General features: G+C 55.9%; 3 protein-coding genes across 3 annotated transcripts; all 3 read left to right on the top strand.

Moving 5' to 3' along the window:
• Positions 1-1,944: 1,944 nt before the first annotated feature.
• LOC113990582 (feather beta keratin-like) lies at positions 1,945-2,708 on the top strand. The gene is made up of 2 exons (XM_027726129.2): positions 1,945-2,067; positions 2,307-2,708. The coding sequence occupies exon 2, from the start codon at positions 2,327-2,329 to the stop codon at positions 2,660-2,662; it is 336 nt and encodes a 111-aa protein (XP_027581930.1). The 5' UTR covers positions 1,945-2,067; positions 2,307-2,326; the 3' UTR covers positions 2,663-2,708.
• A 3,357-nt stretch (positions 2,709-6,065) lies between these two features.
• Positions 6,066-7,069, top strand: LOC113990581 (feather keratin B-4-like). Its single transcript, XM_027726128.2, has 2 exons — positions 6,066-6,204; positions 6,444-7,069. The coding sequence occupies exon 2, from the start codon at positions 6,464-6,466 to the stop codon at positions 6,800-6,802; it is 339 nt and encodes a 112-aa protein (XP_027581929.2). The 5' UTR covers positions 6,066-6,204; positions 6,444-6,463; the 3' UTR covers positions 6,803-7,069.
• A 2,804-nt stretch (positions 7,070-9,873) lies between these two features.
• Positions 9,874-10,663, top strand: LOC113990580 (feather keratin B-4-like). Its single transcript, XM_027726127.2, has 2 exons — positions 9,874-10,013; positions 10,253-10,663. The coding sequence occupies exon 2, from the start codon at positions 10,273-10,275 to the stop codon at positions 10,615-10,617; it is 345 nt and encodes a 114-aa protein (XP_027581928.2). The 5' UTR covers positions 9,874-10,013; positions 10,253-10,272; the 3' UTR covers positions 10,618-10,663.
• The last annotated feature ends 2,526 nt before the right edge of the window (positions 10,664-13,189 follow it).

The following is a 13,189-nucleotide window of genomic DNA, read 5'->3' as shown; positions in this document are numbered from 1 at the left end:
GCCACTTCTCTCCCACACTTTGATCCACGCTCTGCAAGCAGGACAAGTGGCCAGCAAGAGCCAAAGGCCATTGTGCAGCCACTGTCCCCTGCAAATTGCCCTCTCCTGAAGGTTCCTTCTTTTCCCCTGGTAGTGTGGTCAGAATACAGGAACGGATGGAAACGGTGTAAGACCAAAGCTCCAACCTGGATGGTTCAGAATATCAGCTCTCCCAAAACAGCTCCTGAAGCAGATCCTGAAGCAGCAGCTGCACTGCTGAGGCCTCCCCAGGTCCTACAGGAACACTTGGACCATGACAGAGCTGGACAGAGGAGCACACTGACCTTCTGCAACTCATTAGGGGGTTTTGCTCATGGCAAAACAATATCCAGCCTTATTGGTTATAGGTTATGAAACCTTACGCCTTCAATGCTGTAGAAGAAATCTGACCTAGATATAAGACTGGGCAAAAAGGGACCAAAACCAGGTTGTTTTTTGTTTATTGAACGTGTAAATCACATCATGAAATTCAGTTTCAATGAGAGAGTATCATGTCCTGTAAATGGGAGAGATCCCAAGGGACCGTAACCCTGGCAAGGAGGGCAGCCTGACCACATGCCAGTTCGCCAGGGAGTCACTGCTGCTCTTCCTCCACAAACCAAGCCAGGAGCTCTCTTTCAGCCCTCAGGAAGCGCTCCCAGGCACTGGCACCATGAGCAGCTGATGGCAAGAGGAGCAGAGTGGCCTCCCCAGCACATCAGGCAGCTCCCTCAGCATTCCTGGCTGCAGCACCTCAGGCCCTGAGGGCACAGGTGCACCCAGTGACACAGCAAACCTTCCTGCAGGGCTTCCCCTTGCCCAGCAACACTCACTGCTCGCCTGACAAACCCCCTGCAAACTCTGCCCTGGGCTCCAGGGGGGCAGCTCTGCCTGGCAGCCTTTGGGGCCTCACCTTCACCAGGTCCCCACAAACCACAGCACACCAGGGACACGGGGGGACCTCACTGATGACACCACCAATTTCCTTGGCCTTTTTGTTTCTTCAGCCCTCCCTGACACACATCCAACCATCCAACCCTCCCAAATCCCAACTCATCAAAGCTGCCACCAAGGTCAGACAGACACGGCCTCAAGGGCAGGACATGGAATCCCAGAACTCCACAAACCCACAGCACGGGAGTGACATCAGGTGACCTCACAGAGGACACCTCACCTCTCCTGGGCAGTGTCTGCACCTGCCAAGTGCCCCCACAAGCACATTCCAGGTACAACCTCCCAAATACCAACTCTCCCTTCAAAGCTGCTGCCACAAGGACACGTCTGCAAGAGGAGCACACGGAAGGTGAGCACTGTGGAAAGGAAAACACACCCCACCTCACCCACCCAGAGGCTCACCTTGGCCTACAAGGAGCTCACCTTCCTCAAGCAGCACCTGCCTTTCAGAAACCCATCATGGCTGGGCCAGATCCCCTCCTTGTCCTACAAGTGCCATGTGATGGCACTCAAGGTGACCTGCTCCACAACCTTCCCCAGCACTCAGGTCAGACTGAAAGGCCTGTAGTTCCCCACATCCTCTTTCCAGCCTTCTTTGGATGCGTCACTGGGGAGCACAAGCCCTGGGAGCCCGGGGTGTAAACGAGCCCATCCCAGAGCAAAGCCAGTGAGAAAGGCCCGAACTAAGGACAGGCTGAGCCAGCTGGGAGAAAGGTGGGCAAGGAGCAGATGCAATGGAAGGGGCAGCTCCTCACCCTGAGCACACCTCCAAAGCCAAAGCAACCTGGCAGGATTGTGAGGGAATGGGGCCTCTCCTGACAACACACCCACAAACCACAGCACACGAGTAACAGGGGATGACCTCACTGCTGACACTCCAGTTTTTCAGTGCCTTGGTCATGTCTCCAAAATGCCACAACACTCAAATTCCATGGAAATGCTCCCAAATCCCAACTCCTCAGAGCTGCCGCCAGCTGACAGGGCTGGGCCAAGGCTGTGCCGCCCCTGCGGGAGCAGCATAAAAGCCGGCCCAGCGCCTCTCTCCCTGCCACGCTTCTCCTCAAGCCTTCTCCTGCCTTCTCTGCCCACAACCAGGTGAGCCTCCAGCCCCTCACAACCCCCTCCTGCTCCTGACACACCGCCCCCCTGGCCCCTCTCGGCCAGCACGCTCGGACCCAGCCTCAGCAGCCCTCACGCCTCCCCACAGCCCCACACCAGCCTCCCCACTGACCAGCCCTCCTGCAACACCGCCCCGAGCACCCCCACCGCCCCCACCTGCCGAGCACCCCTCTCTGCTCTCACCTTCTCTCACCTTCTCTTGCCTGCCCTCCCAGGGCCCCTCCACACCACACCCATGGCCTGCTACGACCTCTGCCGCCCCTGCGGACCCACCCCGCTGGCCAACAGCTGCAACGAGCCCTGTGTCAGGCAGTGCCAGGACTCCACCGTCCTCATCCAGCCCTCCCCCGTACGCGTCACCTTCCCAGGGCCCATCATGACCTCCTTCCCCCAGAGTACCTTCGTTGGATCCACCGCAGGGGCTGCCCTGGGCACGGAGCTCAACGTCCAGGGACAGCCCATCTCCGGCGGCTTTGGCTACGGCCTGGGCTATGGCCGTGGCTTTGGCTACGGCCTGGGAGGCCTGGGCTGCTCTGGCTTGGGAGGCCTGGGCTGCTCCGGCACCTGCTGAGGGTCCTTGCCATCACAGCTGACACCCCTGTACCTGCCCTTCTCACTCTTGCACCAATATCTCCTGCAAGCAAAGCACCTCGGCTGATGGTCGCCCTACTTGCACCTCACACCTCGCCCATCCCACTCCCTGCTCCTGTCTCTTCACTCCTTTGACTCAATAAAATTCTCCTGCATCAAAGTCTCTCAGGCCTCCTCTTTTTTCATTCCAGTGGTTTTACATCCTCATTCAGCACAAGGCCAGGGCTCTACAGCCAGTGAGAATCTGGAAAAATGCCACAACATCGTTCTTAGCAAATCTGTCACCAGCACTAACAAAGACGGGCAACGGAACAGGGGTGGAGGGGTCCTGCCACAACACGGCACAAACCCATCACCTGCTACACCAAAGGCTTCCACACAACAAGGCTCTCCTGCACACGCCTCTGCCAAAGTCTCTCTGTGCCAGCACACACGGCACAAACTCTCTTCCCCACCACGACTCTTCAACCTGCCCAGCACAGACACAACATCAGCCACTGGGCCAGGATGCAGTGCAAGTGCTTCAACCCTCCTGCTCAAACCAACCCCGCAAGAGCAGCTTGGCCAGGACCATGGCCAGTTCAGCGTTACAGCTCCAGGCACACAGACTCCACCTCCTCTGCCACTCTCTCACCTCCCTCACACACAACAAGGCTTGTCTTCTTATCCATGCAATTCCATCGGTTTCCCTTCTGTCCAGGGCCCCTTGTCCTGCCCGTGTGTTCTGCTGACAAGAGCTGGGCTCCCTCCACTTCAGTCCCTGCCAGCAGGGATTCACACACACTCAGGACACTCCCCTGGCCAGCCCTGTCTCCTCCTGCCAGTCCCAGCTCTCTCAGCCTCTCCTCTAGCAAACATCCTCCGGCCTCTTTAGAATCTTGATGCTCCTCAACTGCTCTGCATTCCCCAAGTCCATCAGCTTCTTCCACTGGAGAGCCCAGCACTGCCCACAGATCTCACATGGCACATCACCAGTGCTGAGGAGGCAGCAAGAGTCACCTCCCACTGCTTGATCACACCTTGCCCAATCCTCACCTGCAGACTCCTTTTCCCACACTGGTTCATGGCCACCTCTTGGGCCATTTGTTCTCCACCAGGAACACAAAATCTGGTCCCAGTAACAGATTAATTCTATGAAAACAGTTGATCCAGTTGATCTCCAGCCTTTCCTCCTCCCCGGGTTGACCCCTCCCCACAAACAGGGCTTTGCCCCTGCCCTCGCTCAACTCCAGGACATGGCCATGGCCATCACCACTCATCTTTGCAGTCTTGGCCCAATGGAGGCAGCTCCTGGGCTACAGCACTGCACACTTGTTCCCATCTGCACTTTGGCACACTCAGCCCAAGGCTCTGGGCCCAGCCCTGCACACACTTCTCACCCCACCACACTGGGCACTGACACAGCCCGGCCTTGTTTGCACTCTCTGGCATCACACAATGGTTGTGTCCAACAACCCTGGACACCTCCAAACCCTCTTGCTGCCTCTCAGACAGAAAAGATGCCCAGAGCAGGGACCTCGCTCCCTGCCACTCAGCCCAGGACAGGGCCCAAAAGGCCCCAGCTATCAAAACCTTCAAAGCAGGAGGGGCACCAAAACCCCCAGAGAGCACAATCAGCAGGAAAAGTCAGGTCCAGTGTCAGGCTTAGCCAGGTGGAAGCAAAGGGGAGAGGAATGGAAGGGGAGGGAAGGGGCAACACGTGTGAAACTCCAGAGCAGCCTGACAGGGCTGGGATGCTTTGGGGCCCCTCCTTACAACACACCCCCAAACCACAGCACACCAGGGACACGGAGGCACCTCACTCATCACACCCCACCTCTCCAAAGCTTTGCTCACATCTTCAGCCCTCCCTGACACGCACCATCAACTCCAGACTTTGCCCTCTAATACTCACAGTTCAAAGCTGCTGCCAAGGTCAGATGGACATGGTCTCAAGGGCAGGACATGGAGCTGAGGAATTCCACAAAGCAATGCCTTTCTTGGGACAAAGGAGGAGAGAGAAGCATGCCAACTTTCCTCTAGTAAATAGAGTTATTTGCTGACAGGTACAGGATGTTACTACGTAGTAGTTTTCTTACAACTTATAACTTAAGAAATCCCATGGCTTGAATGCGGAAGGAGGGAATTGATGGCACAGACCAGGTTGGGCAAAAGGGGATCGAGCCCTGTTGGGTGTTTGCCTATTGCATTTCTTCAGGAGGTCAAGAAATACACTTTAAATGACAGAGTACGTTGTCCTGTAAACTTGAGAAATCCAAAAGGACCATACCAACAGGAGAAGTTCAGCCTGAGCAGTCTCTGGTTTTCCAGTTCCTCTCTGTGGATCCCATTCAAGAGACAAGGCCATGAGCTCTCCTTCATTAACCAGGAAGTGCTCCCAGGCACTGTGACCAAGGTCATGCAGAGTGGCCTCCCCAGGACATCAAATGCCTCCCTCAGAATTCCTGGGTTCCAAACATTGACTGATGTACGTCCAGCACACAGAACAAGACGGGGCCCCGCCGGCACAAAGAACCCACAAAGCACAGCACACCAGGGCTACAGGCTGACCACACCAATGGCACCCACCTGCCAAAGCTTTGCTCACATCTCCAACCCAGTCTGACACGCACTTGGCAGGCAAATCCTCCCAAACACAACACTCACCTCAAAGCTGCCGCCAAGGTCACATGGACACGGCCTCAAGGGCAGGACACACAATCACAGAGGTGATTCCCCAAAGGAATGTCTGCACCAGGACACAAAAGGAGAGAGCAGCACACCAGCTCTCTGCCAGCAATTAGTGGCTTTTGCTGACAGCAACAAAAGGCTGAGACTGACAGGTTACAAGTTCTGGAACCTCATGGCTTCAATGTGGAAAAAGGGAATAGAAATCCCGGACCAGCCTGGGTAAAAAGGGATCGAGCCCTGTTGGGTCTTTGTTGATTGGATTTCTTAATCAGGCCCCAAAATACAGTTTAAATGAAAGAGAACATTGTTCTGTAAATTTGAGAAATCCAAATGGAGCACAACAATGGAACAAGTTCAGCCTGAACGGCCTCTGGTTTTCCAAATCCCCTCTCTTGATCCCATTCCAGAGACAAGGGCAGGAGTTCTCCTTCATCCATCAGGAAGGGCTCCCACAAAGAATGACCTTGGCAAGCTGATAGAGAGTGGCCTCCCCAGGACATCAAATGGCTCCCTCAGCATTCCTGGGTGCGACACAATGACTGATGGACATCCAGTCACACAGAAGAAAAGAATTCTCAACACGTCCACAAACCACAGGACACGAGGACCAAAAAGTCACCTTAATGATGACATCACACCTCTCCTGAGCTCAGGTTGTTTATTCAGTCCTCGATGACACTCATCCAACCATCCAACCCTCCCAAAAACCAACTCCTCAAAGCTGCCGCCAGCTGACAGGGCTGGGCCAAGGCTGTGCCGCCCCTGCGGGAGCAGCATAAAAGCCGGCCCAGCGCCTCTCTCCCTGCCACGCTTCTCCTCAAGCCTTCTCCTGCCTTCTCTGCCCACAACCAGGTGAGCCTCCAGCCCCTCACAACCCCCTCCTGCTCCTGACACACCGCCCCCCTGGCCCCTCTCGGCCAGCACGCTCGGACCCAGCCTCAGCAGCCCTCACGCCTCCCCACAGCCCCACACCCCTCCCCACTGCGCAGCCCTCATAACACCACCCCGAGCCACCCCCACGACGCCCACCACCTGCCGAGCACCCCTCTCTGCTCTCACCTTCTCTCCCCTTCTCTTGCCTGCCCTCCCAGGGCCCCTCCACACCACACCCATGGCCTGCTACGACCTCTGCCGCCCCTGCGGACCCACCCCGCTGGCCAACAGCTGCAACGAGCCCTGTGTCAGGCAGTGCCAGGACTCCACCGTCCTCATCCAGCCCTCTCCCGTCCGCGTCACCTTCCCAGGGCCCATCATGACCTCCTTCCCCCAGAGCTCCTTCGTTGGATCCACCGCAGGGGCTGCCCTGGGCACGGAGCTCAACGTCCAGGGACAGCCCATCTCCGGCGGCTTTGGGGCCGGAGGCTACGGCCTGGGCTATGGCCGTGGCTTTGGCTACGGCCTGGCAGGCCTGGGCTGCTACGCCAACAGGGGCTGCTACGGCACCTGCTGAGGCCCCAAACAACTGCCCCAACAACAACCACCCACGACCTGGAAGTCACCACATGGAACATGGATTCATCTCCACGCCAAGGCTGTCCAATGGGCTCAGCACTTCCAGCTCCTGCTCTCAGGGCTCCAACCAAGGAAGCAGCCAAGGGGCCAGCCCGCCCTGCCTGCAAACATGGTCCAGCTCCCTCCTCCTCTTCTCCCCCTTCCTTCTCTCCAGTGCCCCTTCGGCTCTGGCCAGTCCCCTCTGCTGAAAACACCTTCTCACAAGCCACACACCATCAGGCACCTCCGCTGGGCTGCTCCCAACAAGGGGAGCAGCAAGATCTCAGGGCTCTGCACAAATCTTCTGCAAGGGAGGGACCTCATCTGATGGATGCCCTGCTTGCACCTCAGACTGGATCCCTTCCTCTGGCTGCTCCTTTCTTTTTACTCTTTAGTCTTAATAAAGTTCTCCTGCATCACAGCTTCTCATGACTCCTGGTTATTTGTTCTTCCACTGGTCTCACAGCATCACTTGATACAAAGCCAGGGATCAACAGGCCCTGGGCAAGGTGGAACAGGGCCACAGGACCAATTTAAACAAATGTGCCACCAGCACTAACACACAGACTGGAACAGGGTGGGGGCCCTTCCAGAACGTGGCTCAATCCCATCACCTGCTACACCAAAGGCTTCCACACAACACTGCTCTTACCTGCACACCACACCAAAGGCACTGTGGTCCAGCACACACTGCACAAACTCTCTTTCCCAGCAGGACTCTTCTGCCCTCCCAGCAAACCTCCTGGTGGGCAGGAACTCTGCAGAGCAAGTGCTTAAACCCCATGCTCAAGCAGGGTCACACAGAGCAGGACTCACAGGACTTTAGTCAGTGCAGTTTTAGATCTCCCCGGACAGAGACCCCACCACTTCATACATGCTGTGGCCACACCCACACCGTAAATCCCTACTCTCCTTACCAAAGGAATTCCCTCTGGTTTCACTCTGGACAACAGTGGAGGGGCAGGGACCAATCTCTTCACTCTCCTGACCAGGGACAGCACTCCAGGAAATGGCTGGAGCTGAGTCAGGGCAGGGTTAGGTTGGACATCAGCAAAAAGGTTTTCACCCAGAGGCTGCTTGAGCACTGGGACAGGCTCCCCAGAGCAGTGGGCACAGCACCAAGCCTGGCTGAGATCAAGAAGCATTTGGAAAATATTCTCAGAGACATGGTGGGATTCTTGAGGTGTCCTGTGCAGAGCTGGGAATTGCACTCCATGATCCTCATGGGTCCCTTCCAATTCAGTAGATCCTATGATTCTGTGATCCACATGCAAAAGATCTCCAAGTCCAACCATTCCCCCAGCACGGCCAAAGCCATCACTTCACCCATGTCCCCAAGTGCCACACCTACATGGCTTTTACAGCCCTCCAGGGATGGGGACTCCACCACTGCCCTGGGCAGCCTGTGCCAAGAATTGACAACCCTTCCCATCAAGGGATTTTCCCACATAGGCAACTCAACCTTCCCTGGAGCAAGCTGAGCCTTTTCCTCTCCTCCCATGGCTTGGGAGCAGGGAGACAACACTGACACTCTCCTTGCTCTGAGCCCCATTCGGGGAACTCTAGAGAGCAACAGACAAACACGGTCTTAAGGGGAGGATGTGGAAGGGCAGAATTCCACAAAGGAATGCCCCCACCATGACAGAAGAGGAGAGAGGGGTACATTGGCCATGCACTAGGAATTAGAGTGTTTTTGCTCACAGGTCCAGGATGTTACAACTTTGGCTTATAAATTCTGAAACCTCATGGCTTGAATGTGGAACAAGGGAAGTGACATCCCAGAGCAGCCTGGGCAAAAAGGGATCAGGCCCAGTTGGTGTGTTTATTGGATTCCTTGAGGAGGTCAAGAAATACACTTGGAATGACAGAGCACGTTGTCCTGTAAACCTGACAAATCTCAATGGAACATAAAACTGGAACAAGCACAACCTGACCAGCCTCCAGTTCTCAAGTTCCTCCCTCTTGGTCCTGTTCAAGTCAGGGGGGAAATGAACTCTCCCTTACCATCAGGAAGCCCTTCCAGGCACTGTAACCTTTCCAGGCTATTGCAGAGTGACCCCCCAAACATCCTTCAGCTCCCTCAGCATTCCTGGGTGCACCACAATGACTGAGGGACATCCAGTCACACGCAAGAAGAGGCTCCACTCTTCCCAACACGCCCACAAACCACAGCACACCAGGGCTACAGGCTGACCACACCAATGGCACCCACCTGCCAAAGCTTTGCTCACATCTCCAGCCCTGCCTGACACGCACTTGGCAGGCAAATCCTCCCAAACACAACACTCACCTCAAAGCTGCCGCCAAGGTCACATGGACACGGCCTCAAGGGCAGGACACACAATCACAGAGGTGATTCCCCAAAGGAATGTCTGCACCAGGACACAAAAGGAGAGAGCAGCACACCAGCTCTCTGCCAGCAATTAGTGGCTTTTGCTGACAGCAACAAAAGACTGAGACTGACAGGTTACAAGTTCTGGAACCACATGGTTTCCATGTGGAAAAAGGGAATGGAAATCCCAGACCAGCCTGGGAAAAAAGGGATCGAGCCCTGTTGGGTCTTTGTTTATTGCATTTCTTATCAAGCCAAAAATACAGTTTAAATGAAAGAGAACATTGTTCTGTAAATTTGAGAAATCCAAATGGAGCACAACAATGGAACAAGTTCAGCCTGAGCAGCCTCTGGTTTTCCAGATCCTCTCTCTTGATCCTATTCAAGAGACAAGGGCAGAAGCTCTCCTTCATCCATCAGGAAGGACTCCCAGGCTTTGTGACCTTTCCAAGGCATTGGAGAGTGTCCTCCTCAGGACATCAAATTGCTCCCTCAGCATTCCTGGGTGCAACACAATGACTGATGGACATCCAGTTACGCAGAAGAAGAGGATCAACAATCCACAACACATCCAGAAACCACAGCACACGAGGGCCACAAAATCACCTCACTGATGACATCACAACTCTCCTGGGCTTGGTTGTTTTTCTAGCCATCGTTGACACACATCCAAGAATCCAACCCTCCCAAATCCCAACTCCTCAAAGCTGCCGCCAGCTGACAGGGCTGGGCCAAGGCTGTGCCGCCCCTGCGGGAGCAGCATAAAAGCCGGCCCAGCGCCTCTCTCCCTGCCACGCTTCTCCTCAAGCCTTCTCCTGCCTTCTCTGCCCACAACCAGGTGAGCCTCCAGCCCCTCACAACCCCCTCCTGCTCCTGACACACCGCCCCCCTGGCCCCTCTCGGCCAGCACGCTCGGACCCAGCCTCAGCAGCCCTCACGCCTCCCCACAGCCCCACACCAGCCTCCCCACTCACCAGCCCTCCTGCAACACTGCCCCGAGCACCCCCACCACCCCCACCTGCCGAGCACCCCTCTCTGCTCTCACCTTCTCTCCCCTTCTCTTGCCTGCCCTCCCAGGGCCCCTCCACACCACACCCATGGCCTGCTACGACCTCTGCCGCCCCTGCGGACCCACCCCGCTGGCCAACAGCTGCAACGAGCCCTGTGTCAGGCAGTGCCAGGACTCCACCGTCCTCATCCAGCCCGCCCCCGTCCGCGTCACCTTCCCAGGGCCCATCATGACCTCCTTCCCCCAGAGCTCCTTCGTTGGATCCACCGCAGGGGCTGCCCTGGGCACGGAGCTCAACGTCCAGGGACAGCCCATCTCCGGCGGCTTTGGGGCCGGAGGCTACGGCCTGGGCTATGGCCGTGGCTTTGGCTACGGCCTGGGAGGCCTGGGCTGCTCTGGCTTGGGAGGCCTGGGCTGCTCTGGCACCTGCTGAGGGTCCTTGACATCACAGCTGACACCCCTGCACCTGCCCTTCTCACTCTGGCACCAATATCTCCTGCAAGCAAAGCACCTCGGCTGATGGTTGCCCTACTTGCACCTCACACCTCGCCCATCCCACTCCCTGCTCCTGCACCTCCTCTCTTCACTCCTTTGACTCAATAAAATTCTCCTGCATCAAAGTCTCTCAGGCCTCCTCTTTTTTCATTCCAGTGGTTTTACATCCTCACTCAGTACAAGGTCAGGGCTCTGCAACCAGTGAGAATCTGGAAAAAGGCCACAACATCGTTCTTAGCAAATCTGTCACCAGCACTAACACAGACGGGCAACAGAACAGGGGTGGAGGGGCCCTGCCACAACATGGCACAAAACCATCACCTGCCACACCAAAGGCTTCCACACAACAAGGCTCTCCTGCACACGCCTCTGCCAAAGTCTCTCTGTGCCAGCACACACGGCACAAACTCTCTTCCCCACCACGACTCTTCAACCTGCCCAGCACAGACACAACATCAGCCACTGGGCCAGGATGCAGTGCAAGTGCTTCAACTCTCCTGCTCAAACCAACCCCGCAAGAACAGCTTGGCCAGGACCATGGCCAGTTCAGCGTTACAGCTCCAGGCACACAGACTCCACCTCCTCTGCCACTCTCTCACCTCCCTCACACACAACAAGGTTTGTCTTCTTTCTCCATGCAATTCCATCGGTTTCCCTTGTGTCCAGGGCCCCTTGTCCTGCCCGTGTGTTCTGCTGACAACACCTGGGCTCCCTCCACTTCAGTCCCTGCCAGCAAGGATTCACACACACTCAGGACACTCCCCTGGCCAGCCCTGTCTCCTCCTGCCAGTCCCAGCTCTCTCAGCCTCTCCTCTAGCAAACATCCTCCGGCCTCTTTACAATCTTGATGCTCCTCAACTGCTCTGCATTCCCCAAGTCCATCAGCTTCTTCCACTGGGGAGCCCAGCACTGCCCACAGACCTCACATGGCACATCACCAGTGCTGAGGAGGCAGCAAGAGTCACCTCCCACTGCTTGATCACACCTTGCCCAATCCTCACCTGCAGACTCCTTTTCCCACACTGGTTCATGGCCACCTCTTGGGCCATTTGTTCTCCACCAGGAACACAAAATCTGGTCCTAATAAGAGATTAATTCTATGAAAACAGTTGATCCAGTTGATCTCCAGTCTTTCCTCCTCCCTGGGCTGACCCCTCCCCACAAACAGGACTTGGCCCCTGCCCTCGCTCAACTCCAGGACGTGGCCATGGCCATCACCACTCATCTTTGCAGTCTTGGCCCAATGGATGCAGCTGCTGGGCTACAGCACTGCACACTTGTTCCCATCTGCACTTTGGCACACTCAGCCCAAGGCTCTGGGCCCAGCCCTGCACACACTTCTCACCCCACCACACTGGGCACTGACACAGCCCGGCCTTGTTTGCATTCTCTGGCATCACACAATGCTTGTATCCAACAACCCTGGACACCTCCAAATCCTCTTGCTGCCTCTCAGACAGAAAAGATGCCCAGAGCAGGGACCTCGCTCCCTGCCACTCAGCCCAGGACAGGGCCCAAAAGGCCCCAGCTATCAAAACCTTCAAAGCAGGAGGGGCACCAAAACCCCCAGAGAGCACAATCAGCAGGAAAAGTCAGGTCCAGTGTCAGGCTTAGCCAGGTGGAAGCAAAGGGGAAAGGAATGGAAGGGGAGGGAAGGGGCAACACGTGTGAAACTCCAGAGCAGCCTGACAGGGCTGGGATGCTTTGGGGCCCCTCCTCACAACACACCCCCAAACCACAGCACACCAGGGACACGGGGGCACCTCACTCATCACACCCCACCTCTCCAAAGCTTTGCTCACATCTTCAGCCCTCCCTGACACGGCACCATCAACTCCAGACTTTGCCCTCTAATACTCACAGTTCAAAGTTGCTGCCAAGGTCAGATGGACACGGTCTCAAGGGCAGGACATGGAGTCAAGGAATTCCAGAAAGGAATGCCTTTCTTGGGACAGAGGAGGAGAGAGAAGCATGCCAACTTTCCTCTAGTAAATAGAGTTATTTGCTGACTGGTCCAGGATGTTACGACCTATTAGTTTTCTTACAACTTATAACTTAAGAAATCCCATGGCTTGAATGCGGAAGGAGGGAATTGATGGCACAGACCAGGCTGGGCAAAAGGGGATCGAGCCCTGTTGGGTGTTTGCTTATTGCATTTCTTCAGGAGGTCAAGAAATACACTTTAAATGACAGAGTACGTTGTTCTGTAAACTTGAGAAATCCAAAAGGACCATACCAACAGGAGAAGTTCAGCCTGAGCAGCCTCTGGTTTTCCAGCTCCTCTCTCTGGATCCCATTCAAGACACAAGGCCATGAGCTCTCCTTCATTAATCAGGAAGTGCTCCCAGGCACTGTGACCAAGGTCATGCAGAGTGGCCTCCCCAGGACATCAAATGCCTCCCTCAGAGTTCCTGGGTTCCAAACATGGACTGATGTACGTCCAGCACACAGAACAAGACGGGGCCCCGCCGGCACAAAGAACCCACAAACCACAGCACACCAGGGCTACA

Source organism: Pipra filicauda, unplaced genomic scaffold, assembly GCF_003945595.2.
Source record: "Pipra filicauda isolate LSUMZ 115617 unplaced genomic scaffold, ASM394559v2 scaffold891_size57993_pilon, whole genome shotgun sequence".
Lineage (NCBI taxonomy): Eukaryota > Metazoa > Chordata > Aves > Passeriformes > Pipridae > Pipra > Pipra filicauda.
Note: the sequence above shows the minus strand (reverse complement) of the source record. Positions and strands in the feature narration are given on the sequence as shown.

Coding starts and splice junctions, on each gene's coding strand:
- LOC113990582 (XM_027726129.2), top strand. CDS start 2,327: ATGGCCTGCTACGACCTCTGCCGCCCCTGCGGACCCACCCCGCTGGCC.
- LOC113990581 (XM_027726128.2), top strand. CDS start 6,464: ATGGCCTGCTACGACCTCTGCCGCCCCTGCGGACCCACCCCGCTGGCC.
- LOC113990580 (XM_027726127.2), top strand. CDS start 10,273: ATGGCCTGCTACGACCTCTGCCGCCCCTGCGGACCCACCCCGCTGGCC.